At 37.5% G+C, this 21,430-nt stretch overlaps 2 protein-coding genes across 9 annotated transcripts; both read left to right on the forward strand.

The window, feature by feature from the left end:
* Nucleotides 1-4,804: 4,804 nt before the first annotated feature.
* On the forward strand, nt 4,805-12,925 carry LOC119996625 (transcriptional corepressor LEUNIG). 5 transcript variants are annotated; one of them, XM_038843323.1, is made up of 19 exons: nt 4,805-4,921; nt 5,117-5,231; nt 5,829-5,926; nt 6,062-6,171; nt 6,737-7,090; nt 7,168-7,256; nt 7,569-7,647; nt 7,731-7,806; nt 8,006-8,055; nt 8,279-8,590; nt 8,747-8,953; nt 9,286-9,531; nt 9,613-9,757; nt 10,312-10,421; nt 10,562-10,711; nt 11,117-11,272; nt 11,390-11,506; nt 11,939-12,145; nt 12,453-12,925. In XM_038843323.1, the coding sequence occupies exons 2-19, from the start codon at nt 5,200-5,202 to the stop codon at nt 12,594-12,596; spliced, it is 2,682 nt and encodes an 893-aa protein (XP_038699251.1). In that variant the 5' UTR covers nt 4,805-4,921; nt 5,117-5,199; the 3' UTR covers nt 12,597-12,925. The 5 variants fall into 5 exon arrangements, 4 of the variants coding, with proteins under 4 accessions (XP_038699251.1, XP_038699250.1, XP_038699253.1 ...); XM_038843322.1 differs by having other exon boundaries at nt 4,855-5,231; XM_038843325.1 differs by having other exon boundaries at nt 4,855-5,231; nt 9,640-9,757.
* A 226-nt stretch (nt 12,926-13,151) lies between these two features.
* LOC119996627 (coiled-coil domain-containing protein 93) lies at nt 13,152-20,277 on the forward strand. Of its 4 annotated transcripts, none has more exons than XR_005467892.1 (11): nt 13,154-13,437; nt 13,530-13,665; nt 14,392-14,499; nt 14,783-14,956; nt 15,783-15,862; nt 16,209-16,248; nt 16,386-16,493; nt 16,811-16,891; nt 17,213-17,335; nt 17,653-17,752; nt 19,584-20,277. XR_005467892.1 is itself a non-coding variant. In XM_038843327.1 (10 exons), exons 1-10 carry the CDS (start codon nt 13,247-13,249, stop codon nt 17,448-17,450), a joined length of 1,059 nt encoding a protein of 352 aa, XP_038699255.1. In that variant the 5' UTR covers nt 13,152-13,246; the 3' UTR covers nt 17,451-17,646. The 4 variants fall into 4 exon arrangements, 2 of the variants coding, with proteins under 2 accessions (XP_038699255.1, XP_038699254.1); XR_005467891.1 differs by lacking the exon at nt 19,584-20,277 and adding an exon at nt 17,983-18,234; XM_038843327.1 differs by lacking the exons at nt 17,653-17,752; nt 19,584-20,277 and adding an exon at nt 17,433-17,646 and having other exon boundaries at nt 13,152-13,437.
* The last annotated feature ends 1,153 nt before the right edge of the window (nt 20,278-21,430 follow it).

Here is a 21,430-nt window from a genome sequence, read left to right on the forward strand (position 1 = left end):
ATGGGGAAAGGAGAAATCAGAATTCAAGTCAATGGCAGGGAGCTTCGTATTCAGGAGGTATTCTTTGTGCTTGATCTATCCAGCAATCTAATCAGCCTTGGTCAGCTACAAGAAAGAGGATTTGCTGTACTCTTGCATAGGAACTTATGTCAAATTCACCATCCAGTGCAAGGATTGATCATCCAGACTATGATGGCTCCAAACCGCATATTTCCATTGCACTCAAAGGCCACACATGAGGATCAAAAATGTTTCCATTCCTCTACCACAGATGCTAGCTGGTTATGGCACTTTCGATTTGGGCACTTGCATTTTGGTGGACTAAAAGCACTTCAACAGAAGCAGATGGTTACTGGTCTGCCAAATCTGCAAACTCCATCGGATATCTGTCAAGACTGCTTGGTTGGTAAGCACCATCGTGATTCTTTTCCTCAAAAGAGCATTTGGAAATCATCTTGTGTTTTGCAATTGTTGCACTCTGATATATGTGGTCCCATAACACCTGTTTCAAATAGTGGCAAAAGATATTTTATCTCTTTCACTGATGATTATAGTCGCAAAACATGGGTGTATTTTCTGCTTGAAAAATCTAATGCTTTGGCTGTGTTTAAGATCTTCAAAATACGTGTTGAAAGAGAGAGTGGCAGATATATTCAGATGTTACGTACAGACAGAGGTGTTGAATACACTTCACATGCATTTTCTCAATTCTGTGAGGAGAATGGCATTAGAAGGCAGTTGACAGCATCGTATTCTCCTCAACAAAACGGTATTTCTGAAAGGAAAAACCGTACAATCATGAATATAGTACGATGTATGCTGTCAAAGATGAAGGTGCCAAAGGCTCTCTGGCCAGAGGCTGTAAAGTGGAGTGTTCACATCTTGAACAGATGTCCTACCTTGGCTGTAAAGGATATGACTCCAGAGGAGGCATGGTGTGGTAGGAAGCCTGGTGTAGCTCCTTTCAGAGTGTTTGGGTGTTTGGCTTATGCTCACATTAATGATCAGTTAAGAAGCAAGCTCGATGATAAGAGTGTGCCATGCATTATGCTTGGAATCAGTGATGAGTCAAAGTCCTATAGGTTGTATAATCCAGTAACCAAAAGGATTATAATCAGCCGTGATGTGATCTTTGATGAAGAAAAGGGTTGGGACTGGTCTGATAGTGAAGAGAAGGGGCTGCCTAGGAATATTAAAGCTGCAAATGAAGGGACAAGTGCTAATTCTGGAAGGTCAGAAGGAAGTGCATCTGAGAACGAAGCCTCTAGAGATGAAGTGCAGCCAACCAGAGAGCCTAGAGCAAGGAGAGCACCTAGCTGGATGACTGATTATTTGAGTGGGAATGAACTCACATATGATGAAAATAATGCTCACCTTGTGTTGTATGTTGACGCAGATCCAGTTACTTTTCATGATGCCTTTCAAAAAGCTAGATGGAGGGAAGCCATGGATGCTGAGATTGCTGCCATTAAAAGAAATAAAACTTGGGAATTAACCGAGTTGCTTGCTGGGGAAAAATCCATTGGTGTGAAATGGATTTACAAAACTAAACTTAAGGAGAATGGGGAGGTGGATAAATTCAAGGCTCGACTTGTTGCTAAGGGCTACACTCAAGAGTATGGTATAGATTATGTTGAGGTCTTTGCACCGGTGGCTAGACATGATACCATTCGGATGGTTATTGCACTGGCAGCTCAAAACAGATGGACCATTTATCAGTTAGATGTGAGGTCGGCTTTCTTGAATGGTGAGCTGAATGAGCAGGTGTTCGTAGATAAACCCCCTGGTTATGTCATTAAAGGAGAGGAGCATAAGGTGTATCGTTTGAAGAAAGCTTTGTACGGGTTAAAGCAAGCCCCAAGGGCTTGGTACAGCCGCATAGAGGCATATTTTGCAGACAATGACTTTGTGAAGTGTCCATATGAACACACTTTGTTCATCAAGCATGAAAGAGAAGGTAAATTTTTGATTGTCTACCTTTATGTAGATGATCTGATCTATACTGGTAATGCAGGAGATATGTTTGATGATTTTAAGTCCTCTATGATGAGAGAATTTGAAATGACCGATTTGGGAAGAATGCATTATTTTCTGGAGCTTGAAGTGCAGCAAAAGTTCAATGGAATTTTCATTGGTCAGCAAAAGTACGCACAAGAAGTGTTGGAAAGATTTCAGATGAGGAACTGCAATCCAGTATTAAATCCTATGGTGCCAGGAACTAAACTTACCAAGGATATAGAAGGGGTGAAGGTTGATTGTACGAGATACAAACAACTAGTTGGCAGTCTTATGTACTTGACTGCTACCAGACCAGACCTCATGTTTACTGTCAGCTTGGTTAGCAGATTTATAGCATATTGACATACGGTTTCACTTCCTACGTGATTTAGTAAAGGACGGTGTGATTGAGCTGGTGCAGTGTCGAAGTCAATACCGTTGCAGATATACTTACCAAACCTTTAAAGATGGATGCTTATGTGAAGATGCGAGACCTGCTTGGTGTGTGCTCTAAGATGTCTGTAAACTGAACTCTTCATCTGGTTCAGTTTAGGGGAGGGTGTTAAGTCATGTTTTTATTATTATTAAATAAATCCTAGTTGTATAGGGAGTTTGTTGGGATTTGAAGTTGCTTAGTAGTTGGTTTGAACGAGTCTTTGGGGTGTATCCCGTCTGATTAGGAGTGTTAGTTCATTTTCATGTACCTGGAGGTGTATGGGTGTATGGCTATATAAATAGCCTCTCTTATTTTATTTCAATAACACAAGTTTTCACCTCATTTAATCTCTCATATTCATCTCAAACCTTAGAATATTACAGATGTGTCATTGTGTAGCCAGGGCCAATAAGAATTTATATATATATATATATTGCAGTAATGGAGAAAGACAAACTTTCTCTGTCCGAATTTAGGGACAAATGGACAAAGTTCTTGATGATCCTTAATTTAACCATGAATGAAGTAAGAGAGCAAGTAATTAATTGGTAGGACTCATGAGAGAGACTTTACAGTGACGACGTTTGTTCTTTATTTTATTTTTTACGTAATTAAGACATCATATTCACAGGTATTCCAAGCGTAACATTCTCTTCTCTTATGCAGATTGTCGTTATCTCACATCTATTATTTTTAAAAATGCCATATGTGTGTGTGTTTACTATGTGTATCTTAGCTTTGGCTTACGTTACCCTCTTGATTAATTTTCCTTTTTGGGCCTACTGCCGAACTAGTAGGTTAAATCCACATCTATTTGGGCTCATCTTAGCTTAGCAAAGCCCATTACGTGGGTCATACTCAAATTCGATAGGAGAACTTGGGCCGAGTAACATTTTTAAGACGGACGGGCCGAGGAGACTTGGGCTTTTGCGAAGAGGCCTTGCAATCAATCGTCCTCTCACTCAAATGAAAACAAAATTAGGTTCAAGGTGGGTTTAATTTAATGGTTCTCTCATTATTTTGTTTGTAATTTCATGCTAACTTAACCTTGAATACATATGATAAAAAAAAAAGAAGCCTGAATACATTGTAAATCATTCATATATCAATGTAGCTATTATTGCATAAATGGTATGATTTAGTGACTATAGAAATTAATCGCATTTTTTTGGGATTTAATTTATCCAATCCGAAAATCCAGATTGGACGGAATTGACAAACCTATTATTAGTTAATATCTTCGTTGTCTATTTGATATTTCGGTTTTATAAAAAATGTATTGTGAGGATGATTTATTTCCATTCATTTGCTATAACAATGTTACCACTAATAACATGGATTAATTATTATTTTTTTCTTGACCCGTCTATTTTGTTTTCCACGTAAAACTTCATTGACTTAAAAATGTGCATTCGGTCAAATAAAGAGAATAGATGGAGGATGAAACCAGCATCTCCTTTTAAGATAAAGTTTATGAATCCAAAATCTTGTGCTAACTTAATTCCAAACTTGAGTGTCATGACCACCATCGTTGTTGGACCACCAATAGAATATACCGTCATCTTTTAATGCTTATAACAAAATGGAAATCAAAATAAAAAAAAAAATATCACGAGGAAAAGCAAATCATAAATTATATCGTGAAACATGAAAGAATGACTTACATTAAAATTGTTGTTGAAAATTGAGATTGCTATACATTGAGACTTCCTTTATTTTATATATTATAACGAAACTAGTAATTTAAATCGTAGTAGTGACAATATCAATTTATAGTTAAACATTAAGCATCGAATCCATCCTAGTGGAGTAAATCTATGACCTGTGTACCACACCTTTGGAAGTTTTTCCACACAGGATCACAACACTTCGTTGACATTTTATTAGGGATTGTGGCCCCAAAATGTTGACGAGAGATTTTAAACTTATGACCCATGAATTTACATGGAATGTTAGGAACAAACTCGACAAACCCTTGGTCGTTAACATTAAGCATTGGTTGAATACCTTAATAGGCGTTTTACTCATAAAAATCATTATTACCCTGATTATTATGTGGCCACAAGTGATTTATAGAAAGTTTAAAGGCACAATTTGAAATATTAAAATTAAGGGTCCTACTAAGAAATACAGAGAAACATAAGTACCCACATGAAAAAAGCAATGACATATAATGAGAATTGATTTTCCAAATCAGTCCTCTCCTACGTGAACCAGTGAACCTATTCACAACTGTTGAACTGGACTCAAGGGTAGTTACACGAACATGAAAGGCTATTCTAGTAATTTCAACGTAAAGCTTGCAAGACCACAGGGGCTTGGTCTCAAAATTTGACAAGATCTGAGGGGTTTTATTGTAAATTTCACCGAGAAAGCCATTATGATAGATAGCTGCAGCAGGAACTCAATCCACCAAAGCTAAGCAAAAAATAATTCTAGTCTCGAAAAATTAAAAAAAATAGAAAGACATATTTTTAGTGTTTGTGGGTATCGCTCTTCTTTTAGTTCTCTTTATTCATTAGTTCATGGATGATTTTTCCTGTATTTTGATTTCAGTTTGCTAAATTTGAGGCTTTCTTTCCTTTTATTCCATCACATATTCTTCTTCTTCTCCTCTCTTTCTCTCTGGTTTTGGGTTCTAAAAAGTTTCTCACTTTTCCAATTATGGCTTTCAATTTTTAGAGTTGAAGGGAAAGACTGCAGAAACCAAAACTTAAACTGTCATTACTTTCAAGTGCTTCTGTGTGCTCTTTGGATTCAAGAATATGTCCCAAACTAATTGGGAAGCCGATAAAATGTAAGCCTTCTCTCGTTACACTCTTCGTCTTGAAGTTTTCCTATCTGGGTTTCCATTTTTTAATTTGAGTTTATTACCTTTTAGTTTTGGCTGTTGTGTGTTTTGATTTGGTTACTGGGTGTGTGGAATTCCCGAATACTACTTGTTATTGTTGTTTTTAGGATTCAAGATTTATTCTTTTGAGCCGTTTAGTAAACACACTTGCTTAAATCTTAGGGTTTGTTTTTTTACCTTGTGTTTTTTTGGTTTAAATCGGTGAAAAAGGTATTTTTGATGAGTTGCTCAATATTGTTTCTAGTTCTCTGTGTCTGGTATATATGGGTGCATTTTGTGTCTATTATTCAATGTTTTTCGTGAGGCCTTCTGTGAAGCTCTCTCTTTTACGAAGGAACTGTTGCATCGACTACTTTTATTTTTAGTTACTGGGTTTTGTTTACTGGTTATCAAAGTTTCCAACGTTAACAATTGGGTTTCTGGGATTTTGGGTTTGTTTTTGCACTGTTGGTACTCTGTTTTAGATGTGATTCCTTGTGAACTCTCTTTACTTTCGGCGTGACTTAGAAATATGCGCTTTTATCCTCTTAAAACAAACAACAGGTTGGATGTGTACATCCACGATTATTTAGTAAAGAGGGACTTAAAGGCTTCTGCTCAGGCTTTTCAAGCTGAAGGAAAGGTATCCTCTGATCCTGTTGGTGAGTATACTCTTTGTTAATGGTCTTAAAAAGATCGACTCTTTTTGGTTGAAATTATTTTTCCCTTTCTTCTTTATTCACTATTCAGTATAAACAATATTTCAGTTGTTCTGATATTTGAACCTGGGTTTCCAGCTATTGATGCACCTGGAGGTTTTCTCTTCGAATGGTGGTCGGTTTTCTGGGATATATTTATTGCCCGCACTAATGAGAAGCATTCGGAGGTTGCCGCATCCTACATTGAGGTTTGTTTAAGATTTTTTCCCATACTCCTTTGCTGACAAGAAAGATTCTATGGTTCATGCACTCGAATTTGCAATATGAAGCTTTGTGGTAACCCTAATGATGGATTTTACCCTTTTGCTCAAGAAGCTTCTTGCAATTTTGAGATGAATTTTCCATTGAATAAGATATATCAACTTCCATAATGGATTTAGAAGGATATGTTATAAAGTTTCGTACTTTTACCTTTATTCATGTGTTGTTTGGACTGAGTTGCTGCTGTTCGTCTTGTTAGGTTTATGCTTTGATCCAGCAGTTGCACATTGAAAATTTTTGTTGTTTAGGGAAACAACTTTTTTGAATGGATATTTGAAGGCTGGTCTGAATAAGATAGCAATGATTTGAAGCATTATTATTCGGTTACATAGCTGTTTGATGACGTGCCTTACATACACACACACACACACACAGGCCATGTTATTCTGTGTTCAGTTATTCCATTACCGGTGGACTAAGAGCATTTGTCAGGTTTCTTATTTGTATGGTTATGTTGTTCCTGTTAGGAGCTGACGACGTGCTCTTTTTCAGACACAATTAATTAAAGTGCGGGAACAGCAGCAACAACAGCAGCAGCAGCAACCCCAACAGCAGCAGCAGCAGCAGCAGCAGCAGCAAATGCAGATGCAACAGCTTCTCTTTCAGAGACATGCTCAGCAACAACAGCAGCAGCAGCAGCAACAACAACAGCAAACACAGCAGCCACAACAGCAGCAGCGAAGGGATGGGACTCATCTTCTAAACGGCAATTCAAATGGGCTTGTGGGAAATGAGCCTCTCATGCGACAGAACTCTGGAACTGCAAATGCCTTGGCTACTAAGATGTACGAGGAGAGATTAAAACATCCACTGCAGAGGGACTCAATGGATGATGCAGCAATGAAGGTGGGTGAATTATTTTGGGAAAGCTACAATAATTTTCTCTTTTAACTTTTATAACTGTCTTTATAACTTTTTTACAGCAAAGATTTGGTGAGAATGTCGGCCAACTTTTGGATCCAAACCACGCCTCAATATTGAAGCCAGGGGCAACAACGGGCCAACCTTCAGGGTGCTTCTCTAATATTTAATTGTTTAATTCATTGTTTCATCATAATTTCTTGCGCCTTTGTGGGCAACCTTAAATAAAATGTATTGCCCCAAAAGCGTTGACACAGATTTTCATGATCAAAGTAAATAGAAAATCATACAAGTTTCTGTTATTTGACGGTGTCAATGACATAGATACTATAACATATTAACATCAATTTATGTGTGATTTCCATGTGATGCTCCTTTTAAAAGGCTTTAGCTGTATGCCTGTATCCCTTGATGCATTATCCTTTTATCTAATTTTAACTTCTTACTCTTAATTTTATTTCAGGCAAGTGTTGCATGGTACAGCTGGTGGGATGTCCCCTCAAGTTCAAGCTCGGAACCCACAGTTGCAAGGGTCTGCTCCGGTATTGTATTGTTCTCATCATTGATCTCATTACCTTTTGCATTCATATTTTTAAGTTTGATCCGAGTCTTTTTCTTGAACCAGGACATAAAGAATGAGATTAATCCGGTATTGAATCCCAGAGCCGCAGTTCCAGAAGGATCGCTGATAGGAATCCCTGGTATGATTTGGTAGTATTTAATGATTTAGCAAGATGTGAATATGCTTACCTATGATTTACTAGATTATGAAACCATTTCGCTTTGGAAGATTGTCCCCATATTTTGTATTGGTGGACTATATTTATAAGAGAGTTTTTAAGAGTTTTCGATGGCTATTTCATGAATTGTATGGCTAACCTAAAATATCTTTTATGTCAGGATCAAATCAGGGTGGTAACAATTTAACACTAAAGGGATGGCCACTCACCGTAAGTTCTCTTTGTTATATGTGTTTCCTTCTTTCTGTAACTGTTTGGTGTCAAAACATGAGAGCATATCTAGTTTTTTGCGGATGACAAACAATTCTTCTTTATTTGCCTCTTTCATTTTGAAAATTCATTATTGATGTCTCTACCTGTCCTTCACGCCACAGAAAAAATTTGTACGCTGAGAATAATTGTTAACTGTTTGATCTTCATACCATTTAATTAGGGGCTGGACCAGCTTCGCTCTGGGCTTCTTCAGCAGCAAAAACCGTTTATACAGGCTCCTCAGCCCTTTCATCAGCTTCAGATGTTGACACCACAACACCAGCAACAGCTTATGCTTGCTCAGCAAAATTTAACTTCACCATCTGCTAGCAATGAAAACGCTAGACTTAGAATGCTTTTAAATAATCGGAATATGGGTCTTGGAAAGGACGGCCTTTCCAATTCTGTTGGTGATGTGGTTCCTAATGTTGGATCTCCCGTACAAGCTGGTGGGCCTCTTTTGCCTCGTGGAGATACAGATATGTTGATAAAGGTGCTGCTTCTTCTGTCCATGCCTTGACAGCAGCACTTATATCAATTAATTGTTTCCTTAATCTCTCATGTTATCACATTGTTCTGATGAAATTTGCAAGTCTCAAGCTTCTGAAGCTTTGTTTCTCATGCTTCTGAAGCTTTGTTTCTCATGCAGTTAAAAATGGCTCATTTACATCAACAGCAGCAGCAACAACAACAGAACAATAATCCTCAGCAACAACAGCAGCTTCAGCAGCATGCTCTTTCAAATCAGCAATCCCAAAGTTCAAACCACAACCTACATCAGCAGGATAAGATGGGCGGCACCGGAAGTGTCAACATGGATGGTAGCATGTCAAACTCCTTTCGAGGAAATGATCAGGTCTGTGTTTTTTGGTTTCCTTTAATACATTTATTCTATCCAGCCGTGGCATCTCTTAGCAATCTTTCATGCATTATTATATGGGCATGGAAAAAGAAATCCTTCAATTCCTTTTTCAAAACCTGCATATCAAAGAACTTTTTTAAATCCATAAGTAACAAATTTTCATTTTAGTTAAGGGTATTAGCTTTACTTCCATAGACAAGAGGTTGCGTGTGATACGAAAACTCGAGGGTAATTGGTTATACAATTGTTACAAGGTTGTTGAACTAGACTTGTGGTTTATTTTAAATCTGGACAAAGGACATTGTTTTTTCCAAATTAAATTGAAGGTTTCAAAAAACCAGACTGGGAGAAAGAGAAAACAACCAGTGTCATCTTCAGGCCCTGCCAATAGCACAGGGACTGCAAACACCGCGGGACCTTCCCCTAGCTCTGCACCATCAACACCTTCTACCCATACCCCTGGAGATGTACATTCAGTCCCTGCTTTGCCGCACAGTGGCAGCTCTTCCAAGCCACTGATGATGTTTGGAAATGATGGTCCTGGCACTCTTACATCACCATCAAATCAGTTGGTGAGTGACTTATGCCATTGTATTGGTCAAAGGAATTTAAAATTCCTTGTATAAATTCTCATTGGCATTCCATGTTGGCAGTGGGATGATAAAGATCTTGCATTGCAGGCTGATATGGAGCGGTTTGTTGAGGATGGATCTCTTGAAGATAATGTTGAGTCTTTTTTATCTCATGATGATACAGATCCTAGAGATACTATTGGTCGCTGTATGGATATGAGCAAAGGTATGTAATTGTAATGATATCTATGGATAATGATTCCTGAGATGGGATATCAACTGAAGCTTTGTATTCCCAGTGTGGTACTGACGTTTCTGGCACTTCTTGCTGCATGGAGCTCTTGGACAGGGCAACTGCTGAATGTACTTATTATGGTCTAAAGAATAATTGGGGTTCATCATCATTCAGAAATAATTTGCATGAGTATATTTGCAGAGAATGCTTGTCAGCATTTTGTTCATATGTTTCTCATTGGAAGTGCATCTGCTTTTGCAGTTACTCTTTTTGGGATGGCCAAGTGTTTGTTGTATTTAAGAGCTAGAATTACTAAAGCTCTTCAGTTTCATGTGTTGCCTTCGAGTTTGTTATCATTTTATGAAATCTATGCTTACTAACACGATTCTCAATTTCCATTTAGGAGTTTTGATTTTTGTTCATATACATTAACATAAATTACGACTCCATTTTCAACGATTGAGATAGAAATATATACCTGCAAATGACTCTGGTATATCTATTGTGCTGTACTCTAGGCACATAATTTTTTTTTCCTATTTCAGGGTTTACATTTACGGAAGTAAATTCTTTTCGAGCGAGCTCAAGCAAAGTTATTTGTTGCCATTTCTCATCTGATGGAAAATTGCTTGCTAGTGGTGGCCATGATAAAAAGGTAAATGCATGAATCCACTTTTAATATACAGGAACAAAAATATGCACCCTCTGAAGAATTCAATGAGGGTTATTTTGTACTTCTCAAAATGCCTTGAAATTTTGCATGATTTTGCATGCCTGATGGTTTTGTGAATGCAGGCGGTATTGTGGTACACAGATTCTTCAAAGCCAAAAACTACTCTTGAAGAGCATTCGGCACTAATTACTGATGTCCGTTTCAGTCCAAGCATGCCACGACTTGCAACATCTTCATTTGACAAAACTGTTAGGGTTTGGGATGCTGACAATGTTAGTCAACACTTTCACTTATTTTGCTCCCGGCTCCTTTTCTTACCTTATTTTGTCTTCTGCTGCTTCAGTCCTTATTTGGTTTTCCGCTCTCAGAAACTATACAAAACCTGTTAATCTAGCATTTAAGTCAAGTTTGTTACTTGGGTTCTTGTAGGCTCATAGGGCTGACTTGAAAAGCCTACCTACATCTTTGCATAGAGATATCTGGCGACTTGAACTTTTCAGTAATGGTGTTTAGACATCTTTAATATATACTCAAACTTGAGTATCTTGTAAATTATGGTTTTTAAAATCACAGAAGTAAAATAAAAACTTTAGTGTAGAAAGCCATTTTTTTTTGTATCTTCCCGACTATTCCATACTTGCCAAATGTTGATCACTTGGCATGTGACTGAAATGCAGCCTGGTTATTCGCTTCGTACATTCACGGGGCATTCTGCTTCTGTTATGTCACTAGATTTCCACCCAAATAAGGATGACCTTATCTGCTCGTGTGACGGGGATGGTGAAATTCGGTACTGGAGTATTACCAACGGTAGTTGTGCAAGAGTATTCAAGGTAGAATCTTGAGCACTGTCCAGTATTAACATAGTAAAGTGGTGCTTGGTAGTGGTGTCTTTGTATTTCTCAGATTGTCCCATTTTGGTACATGATGTCCTCTCTTGCATGAATTAGGGTGGTACGGCCCATATGAGATTTCAACCTCGTCTTGGGAGATATCTTGCTGCAGCTGCAGAGAATGTTGTATCAATATTGGATGTGGAGACGCAAGCTTGTCGGTATTCGTTGCAGGTTTGTTTTCATACTCTTTATCTGCTTCTTAATGACACCAGGGATCTGGATTCTGTATCCTGCTTGGCCCAAAGTTGCTTCAATGTAACCGAAGGGCCACATGTTCAAGCCCTTGAAATAGCGCTACAGAAATGTTGCATGAGGCTGAGAAAATTGTAGGAATACCTTGCATACCATTGATAAGATGGAGGCAACATGATGAAAGCTTTGTTTCCCTGAAGAACGACAGTTCTTTGGCTGTAAATTTCAATTACTCAGGGTAGTATGAGTGTCTAATTGGTAAAGTTGATCCTGATTTTATGTTCCGATGCTCCTTGCTTATACGGTTTGCAGATCATTTCTTCTCCTCTTTCAATGCTTTGCACTTTTCTTAAGTGTTACCCCAACTTCTGTGGCATAATGACCTTTCTGAATTTGGATTTTTAATTTTAGGGGCATACTAAGCCAATTCATTCAGTGTGCTGGGATCCGTCTGGTGAATTCCTGGCATCTGTTAGTGAGGACTCGGTCAGAGTGTGGACACTTGGATCAGGGAGTGAAGGGGAATGTGTTCATGACTTGAGTTGTAATGGCAACAAATTCCACTCTTGTGTGTTCCATCATACTTATCCTTCACTGCTAGTCATTGGATGTTACCAGGTATAAGCTGTTTCACTTCGTTTATCTTTTTTATTCTATTTTACATTTTTTTTTCCTTTGTCATCATATCTCTTTGAGATGGACTTAAACCTGTGATTTTCTGCCCTTCTTTCTGAGCCGGTATTCAAGTGTCAGTCAAACTTTCTTTCCTACCTTCTTTCTGTCATTACTTGTTGGCTGGCAAGGGTGGCTGGAAATGTCCGTGGCCTGGTTCTAGAATTTCGTATACCAACATTTCACTGCTGAGATTTAATGGTTGTCTCTGCAATAGTTTGTTTTCTGATATGGAACTGGGTATTGAATGCAGTCGTTGGAGCTATGGAACATGACAGAGAACAAGACCATGACTCTGGCAGCCCATGAAGGACTGATAGCCGCACTTGCTGTATCAACCGTGACAGGTTTGGTTGCTTCGGCTAGCCACGACAAGTTTGTCAAACTGTGGAAGTGATATGCTTCCTTCTCCAAAAACCGTAAAAGATTAGTTTGTTATTAGTATTTATCCGATGCGTTGTCGTTTCGTCATTTCAGTCGCACAACCTGCCCTTTTCGGCTCAATTTCAGGCCCGTCTAACCCAAGTACTAGCTTTGCTTTCCCTGTTCTCTTATGGATGTAGGCTTATGGATGATTCAATTTATGTTTTGGGTCAATTAAGTATGTCTTGATTATGTCACCAAAGCCGTTGATCTTAGCTTAAGCTGGTTTAGTTCCGTATTTTCTTGTCAGATTTGGAAATTCCTCCTACGGATAAAATACAATCAAGGGAACATTTTCGTTTCCGCTGGTTTAGCTTAGCATTGATGATGTACTAGAGCTTGATGCAGCTGAAGTTTTGCACCCCTCGTGGGCCTGATTGAGGTCCATTGAGTGAGGCCAAATTCCCTCTATGTTTGGGCCAGATCGTCAACCTTAGCCCATGATTAAGTGGGCCTGTAAACTAAAAATTAACGGTACGAAACTGCAAACACAATATTCATTACTGGCCCATTTGTCAAAGCTAATCCTTGTAGGACTAGGAAGGTAGGAAGTGACGGTACAAAAAATACAAAAGAAAGTTGCGGCAGCTCACCGATTGAAACGACCGACTCAGACTCGGGGACATGGCCGAGTCCGATTCGACTAGTAAACTACAGACGATTCTTCACCTGCTTGAGTCGGCAGGGTTTGATGATGTCGGGGGATCGGATTTTTCGGTTTCCGACAAGATCACCAGAGGTCTCTCTTGGTGCGTTGCCGCCAATTCTCCCTTAGACGCCGTTTCTACTGAAACCTCGGCTCACCTCGACAAAATGCACGTAACTCTTCTTTGTAATCACTAGAAATTCGTCTTGAATAAGATAAATTGGTTGATTGGATTATTGGTTGATGGTTCTTCGGTTGCAGAGAAAATAGTGAGCGTATTGAAGAAGCGCTAAGTTCGTTGAGATGCCCTCACCCTCTTCGAGCTTCACAAATTGAAAACGTCGACTGCGAGGCTATTTTACCTGTGCTCCGATGGCTCCTAAGTAACTGTACTCAGGTACTGTGTCGCTAGACTTGCTACTTTTAAACAGATTTCAGAGAAAGATATTCTGATGAGAACTGCATTGCTTTTTTTATTTTTATTTTTATTTTTTTGGTATTAGCTTCTCGCAGCTTCATTGAAGAATTTCGTAATTGGTCAGTTATTGACGATTCTCTTGTGTGCAAAATTTCTCCCGTGAAATCTGCAAACCCTAAGTGATGCAGGACAAGTTTGGTTAGGATCCCTTTACTTATTAGGAGAGCTTGGTTTTAATTATTTCATTTAGTTATTAGGAGAGTTAAGATTTAATTAGTTTATCCCTTCATGTATTTATTAGGAATTCTAGTGTTGCTATGAATTCTAGTGCACTTGCTTTACTCTTTTTACTTGTTTTTCCAATTCCAGTAGGATTAGATTGCTTTTCCCACTTATAGTAGCATTAGTTTGTGTTTCTATACAAAAGGTTGGAGCCTTAGATGCCATTGAATGTATTTCAGTTTTCTGATGGATTCCTAATGATAGTCTGTTCTTATTCTTTACACCTTCCACTACGTCATTAAGATGCTGCAATTTGATTTTTTTTTTTATTTCATTTTTGGGTTCCTACCTACGCCACAACCATTTAAGTTTTGTGTTTGCGGTGTGCCACTGGAGTTCACCTTTTTTTAACCTTTTTGCCGTGGATGTTACTCATTTTGTTCATTGTCTCTATGCTCTGGTGTTTGCTTGTGCGTGCTTCAGAATGAAAGAAAGATTAGGAACGAACTGCAAAAATTGCGAGATAGGATCAATGATGCTGGTGCCAGTACTATGGTGGAAAAATTGATATCACTAATGGGGTCATTGCAGGTGAACTTTTATGATGATGTGTTCATTTTTTATCTTTTGGAGCTTTGGTTATGCTTTGCGTATGTGATAATAGAAATCTGTGTTTATTTCTTGCATAATCTTGCCTTTAGTATGGTAGCTTTACATCACAATAGCAGTAACAATGTTTTTATGATTCCTTAGCCTTTTATGGGTATTATTTCCTTTAAATTATTATATCATTAAGTTAAACATGATGTTTTATATGTATCTTATTTGATCCATACCATCTCTTTGGAATTTATGTTGACGAATTCGTTTACAGGTATTGGAAAGGCTAGAATTGGACTGTAATTCTGATACAGAATGCTCTAAATTGCAAGCTGAGGTTATTGAATTGGAGGACTTAGTTGCAACTGGCTCTGATCGTGGGAGTTTCTCGGATGTTCTGAATCGTTCTTTGCAAGAGTCTTTTGGGAATCTGAGTCTGGCAAAGAAGGTAAGTTTTTATGAAGCTTTTTTGAGAGGAAATTACTTTATGAAGCTATTATATGATATCTATTTCCTTTTTCCTTGAGATGATGAGTCATGCTGCAATGCTCAAGTTTTAGATTATGAATTTCATACTTCTAGGATCATAAGCACATGGCCAACTTACAATGCCTTTTTTCTCTTCTTGTTTGGATGTTCCATAATGTTAGTCGCATATGTAAAAGTAAACGACTTCCGTGCACAAGGCTCCCACAGTGGCAGGATCGGAGATAGTCTGGATGTATGAAGACCTTACCCCTAGATTATATGCAGTTAAATGTAGCCTGTAGGGAGGGAGGCTGTTTCTAGGAATTGATCCTGTGACCTCTAGGTTGCACCACTACAACTCTACCACTTGGCCACATTAGTCGCATATGTGATGTAAAAAAATAAATTGAATAATCTTCTCTAAATACCCTTAATAGATATGCGTGAATAGTTTGAATTTCAAAACCTAACATAGATTGATCATTTTCTGAATGTTTTACTTTTTAATATCTCTATAAATAATAATGTCAACCATAAGATTTAATCCTAAATATTTGGGATGTATTATGTGATTTCTTTGTCGAAAATAAGAAATGGCTCAATGCAGATTATCATGAGAGGAAATTGTCTTTTAATTCTATGGCTAGACCTACTGCTCTTAGTATATGAATGTATTGTAAGCTCTCCTCAAAAGTTAAGGTTCAATCAATTGGTCATTAACAATTTTTTTAATGAGAACCTTGAGTTGATTTGCCGTTTTACATTGATCGATCATGGTTGATTGGATGGTAAACCTGTTCTCTCAGGAACTTGCTGCTGAATTAAAGGCTGTTCTATCATTGAAGCGGCAACTTGATGATGTTCCAATCCAGTCAGAACTTATTCAGTATGTTATTCCATTTCTGCTTCTCTTATATGTTTATTCACTGCACTGGCAAATTATTATTATTTTTTTTACTTCTGGTCAAATTCTCATCCTTTTCACCTATTCTCATGCCAGATCACCTCTCATGTATCTTCTGTTGCTACTAATCTATCTTATCGGTTTCATGTACGATAGACACGCTTTATAGATTAGTCAATATGCAATACCCTGTTGTATGTTGGCCATTATACATTGTGTTATTGTGCTTGATTCTCTTGAATTGTTAAATGACTAAGATGGTTTTTTTTTCCCACTTGCTATCAAGTATGTAATAATTCTAGGATTTTATTTCATTGTCTCTTTTCAGGTACGAACATAGGTTTGCAGAACTGTATGTTCATATCCAGGTGTAGGAATATTACTTGTGGTTTCTTGACCCATTTTCGCTGAAAATTTTGCTGGACATATTGTTTCTATGTGTGCTGATTTTGTCATGAGATCTAGTAATAACAAAGCTATGGATTCTCTTTTTGCTTATGCACAGGATAAACATCGACAAACCCAAAAGTACTATGCAACTTATAATACTCTTTTGGAGATTAAAGAACTAATGCTCAAGGAAATCTCTTTACTGAATTCAATCAGTTCACAGGTACAAGTCAAATTATTGAGTATTTGTGGGTTTTTTTTTTGGGACCAGGGGAGAAGGGGAGTTTAAAATTACAACCTTTGGCACCACCTCAACTTGCCTTGGTTTGTCAGCAAGTGTATCTTTTTTTGGAATTTTAAGGATCAAACTGGAGCAATCCTTTTTTCGACATTTCTTTTCTTTCCTCGTGAGCTAAACTGGATTCTAAAAAAACCTTCTATTAGTTGTAAAATGATTAGATTCAAGAGAATGATAGACTCAATAGTCTTGTTGGCAACTACATCATTCACGCTGACTTAGAGTGCATGCAATCTGAACAGTTTCGGGATGCAATTACAACCGCTGCTGGTCGTTTGAAACTGATTGATTCCATGGAGGGAATTGCGAAAAGCAGCCAACAGGTAGTTTTGTCATTTTCTTTTCTCTGAACTTGGGAGGAAGACATAAATTGAAATCAGTTTATGTTGATGTTGAATCATGGATGATTAATTCTCTGTGTGTGTGTGTGTGTGTTTTTTTTTTTTTTAAATTTCTACCTATTACAATGGCATCCTGAAGTGGTGCCATGTACAGATGTTATTTTCATTTGAGCAAGATATCGCAATTTTCGCTGACCCCCGAACATAAAAATTATATATGTTCTCTTCCCCTTGAATTACTATTCATATGTCCCTGCATGGACATGCTTTTAAGGGACTAATTAAGCTGGATCCATCTTACAGAAGCTGGAAAAGGTGCAGCGTAGGCTACAAGAAGAACAGGTGGTCTGTGATGCTCTGAAAGTGAGGTACTCTGCAGCAATTGCAGAGCAAAGACAGTGCTCTCCTCTTTTAAAAACTTTTCAGGTAAACTGTAGTATTAACTTATTATGTACTAATGACCAGTTTTCTGATATACCTTGACCAACTGATGGTTTTTTTTTGTTTTTTTTTTTTGTGAAAGGCCAAATTGACCAACTGATGGTTGAGCGTGCTACTTTCATAATTCTAGAATTGTAAATATTGATCATGTGGTGCCTTTGTTGATTATGATATGTGTTAGTTCTATAACCACCGGTATGGCATTCAGCAGTGTGAAATTTCTGCTGAATATCTGGCAAATGCCGTATTCTCGGGGAATTTGCTTATGTTCTTAGATGCATGATTAAATCTATGGATTTCAGGAGGAATTTGTGAAGAATGATGGACTTCAGAGCCAAGGTGCTTTATAACACTGCTAAAATTAGGAAGAGGTGTGTTCTTGGCGCAACAATAACAGCGATGGTATTTCTCGTCTTCCCTTGTTATCATGCATCTTGTTTTATTTTGTAAAGGTCACTACAGATATATAAGATGCTTTTACTGCTTGCTCAGAAATATGTAGTAAAAATGGACAAAAAAAAAAGCGAAGGGATAAAGCCCTTAGAATCTTAGATTGTAGTTCAGTTGTAAAAGCTACGCTTTAAAATCATGGGGTACTACCGCAAACCATTTACTCCATCATTTTCCTCCAGGATGAGGATGACAAAGGATCTTGGGGGAGCCCACGTTAATGGGCTATTTTCTCATTGGGTTTGCATACATGAGATAGTGGCCCACTTAGCCCAAAAATCATTATTACCTTATGGGCTATGGGTTTGGAATTTGGATCTATCTACATGTATTTGAACCACCTTCCTTTTCTTTTCTGGTCTTTTAAAATTAATACTGTATTTGTTAAAACTCATTTTTTTTTTTATTTTTAATGACATTTGATTATGAATTTATGATGTGTTAGTTGCTTAACAATTGCTATATATGGCAGTCAGAAGTAGTAATAAAATTGAGTAAAAGATATTTGCATAATGTTAGTAAGTTACAGGATGAGAATAAAGAAAAAAAAAGTTTTGTTAAATCAAGTAAATAGTTACAAATATTAGTCTTTGAAAATTACACATAAAATTAAATTATAACCTTTAAAGAAAGAAATGAAAATAGTTTAGGAGTAAGTAAATGGTTACAAATATTAGTCTTTTAAAATTACTCATAAAATTGTTAAGTTAAATTATAATATTTATAGTGCGTTTGGTAGAGGGGTAATGGGGTGTAATGGTTACAAGGGTGATTAAATTTTAAGTTTACTTGTGTTTGTTATGTTAGTATACTTTTTACTCGCTTATTTTTTATACATAAAGTTTACTGGTGGGGGGACCTAGGTAATAAAAAGTAATAGGCAGTTTTACTCTAACCTATTACCCCCTTAATTAAATCTCCAAAAAACTCCTCACACATGGTAATTGAAAATAAGCTCCAACGAGAAGAATTTCACACTAGAAACTTATATATATATATATATATAATGTGTCTGTCTATGTGTGTGTGTGTGTGTGTATATGCATATGTATCTATATTTTTTTAATTTTGATACATGATGGTCGTAACAATAAAAAAAAAAAACATGATCTTACTTTTTTCTAGTTTGGTTCATTACAATAATAACAAACAAGGGTAATGGTATTACACTAGTAACGTATAGCCGTAACAAACAAGAATAATGAATGTTTGGGTAAATTTTACCCTTCTTTACCAAACAATGGTAACAATTATTCTCCATAATTATTATTACCCTTGTAACATTTACATGGGTAACAAATTATACCCTCAAATTCTTTCCCCCATACCAAACGCACCATTAAAGAAAGAAATGGAAATAGTTGAGGAGTGACATTTTGACTTAGTGATAAATATCACAGAAGCCCTCAAACTTATCAAAAAGGGTCAATTCCGCTCTTAAGTTTTTTTTCGTGCCAATTGAGCCTCTCGACTTTCACAAATGGGTCACATTTGTCCTTCTATCCATTAACCGTTAAAAATTGATGACATTGACATTATTTTCTGATGTGTCACTAAATTTATTAAATAATACTAATTTGTGGAGTTATTGACATGGAATTTCATAAAAAAAATAAAGTAAAAAATCAAAACCCTCACTGTAAATAGTCACAGTTCTCTCTTCTTCTCCTCACCAAGTAATTCTCTCTCTTTGATTCCAAAAGTTTATGCCTCCTTCACTTGAGCTCTTACAAATTTTCGATTTCTATTGTTTTTGTTATGATTCGTTTCTTTTTGGACAAAGCTTGCCAGTGATGGAAAACTAGATTTGGGCAAAGCTTGGTCCGTACAATTTCTGGGCAAAGCTTCGAGAATTGACGGTGATCTGGACATTGTCGCCCTTACCTCCCTCTTCGACCTCCAAATCTAGCTCTCCTCCACCACGTCTGATGCAGTGTCCCACATCGGTAGTGAATGGGTTGCAAGTGTGGTTTATAAGTGTGGACAATCCTAACATTGGTAAGCCGGTTTTTCAATGGTTAGTTAGGCCCAACTTATAGCACTTGGGCAGACCCATGTCGTATGTGGGTTGTATCATTCTTGGGGTCGGGTGCTTAGCCCCTCTATATGGTTGTGGAGGCGTCTCGCTACATTAGTTGGTATCAGAGTCAGGTTGGGCTGCTGGGTGCGGTGTTGCACGAAGACGTGTAGTTTCAAGGAGGGAGGGGGCAATGATGCAGTGTCCCACATCGATAGTGAATGTAACGGCCCATCCCGCCGGATCCAGTCGAGCCCATGGACCGCTACCCCCAACCCCTCACCATTCCCAACCACGGCTGCGGAAGGTAGGATGTTGATGAGAGTCGATCCCGCGACCTCTCACCCTTTAACATAGGTCCCTGAGGGATGGGCTGTTACATAAAAACTGTCTTTTTATATTTTCCCCCCTCAGGATAAATTAATATTATGAATTGACCTTTCGAAATTATATTTTCATCCCAAGTACTAAATTGTATGACAATCTATACATTTAAACATATATTCGTTTTAGAAGAACATCATCTTCTATTGATAGAAGTTTCCATTTTTCTAGAAACGCATCTATATAATTGCACAATTCGATACAAAATCATCAAAAAAAAACTACCCATGATTTCGTATCGTAAATATTGTGTTTATATTAATGAGAGGTGTCTTAATTGACAATCAACTGAATTATGCATATGTATGCCCAATATTCGACTCCAATGATAAATATATTTTGGTATTTCAAACAAAATAAATTTTATGTTTCTTGTTAGGTGTAAAATACACCTAGTTTTATGGGCTTAAAAGTATTATTTTTCTATGTTGATTAGTGCAAAATACTGCCCATATTGGTATTTTTATGAACAGGTACTGCTGGAGAATAAATTCATTACTGGATAGAATTTGTAACCTGTTCGCAACCTGTGCGGCCGCAGATCGCGGGAATCAGACTTGTGTGATTGAGTTGCTGACGTGGCAAGAATAGATGGGCCAGTTTAGGGCTTGCTAAAGACTATATAAAGAGTGTTAAGCTGAGACAAAGGGGGGACTTTACTTTGCGCAGCCGAAGACCAAAGATTGCAGAAGTGGGTGTCGGCAGGAAGGAGGAGAAGCAACATCAAAGCTGGGCACATCAATTCTTCAGCAAATTTCTACTCTTCCATTGATTTGAACATTGTCCATGAGTATTTATACTGTTTTAATTATGAGCATGTGTAGCTAAACTCTTTTCTAGCTAGGGTTTGGTGATTCTTCTACCATAAACCTTGTGCACAGATTTGATTGACAATCAGACTAAGTTTAATTCTTTGTTCTCTGGATTGATTGCTTATTTCCTATTTTTATGCATGCCTGATCAGCATCATAATTTGAGGAATTGTTAGTTAAACATATTCGGCTGACCATGACCCGGTGTTTGACGAAGTAACAAGAACTTGCGTAAGATCCAAGTTTTGGGAACATAGGACATAATTGATTGGGTAATAGACCATTATCCTAGATTGTGCAACTGTCGATTTCCTAGTGCTTATGCTTGTCTTAGGAAACTCTTAGGATAGACCAACCAAGACTCCTTTGATAAGAAAAGATCTTGCAACTGGACCAAAGTCAGGATCGTTGTTTAGG

Source organism: Tripterygium wilfordii, chromosome 4, assembly GCF_013401445.1.
Source record: "Tripterygium wilfordii isolate XIE 37 chromosome 4, ASM1340144v1, whole genome shotgun sequence".
Classification (NCBI taxonomy): domain Eukaryota; kingdom Viridiplantae; phylum Streptophyta; class Magnoliopsida; order Celastrales; family Celastraceae; genus Tripterygium; species Tripterygium wilfordii.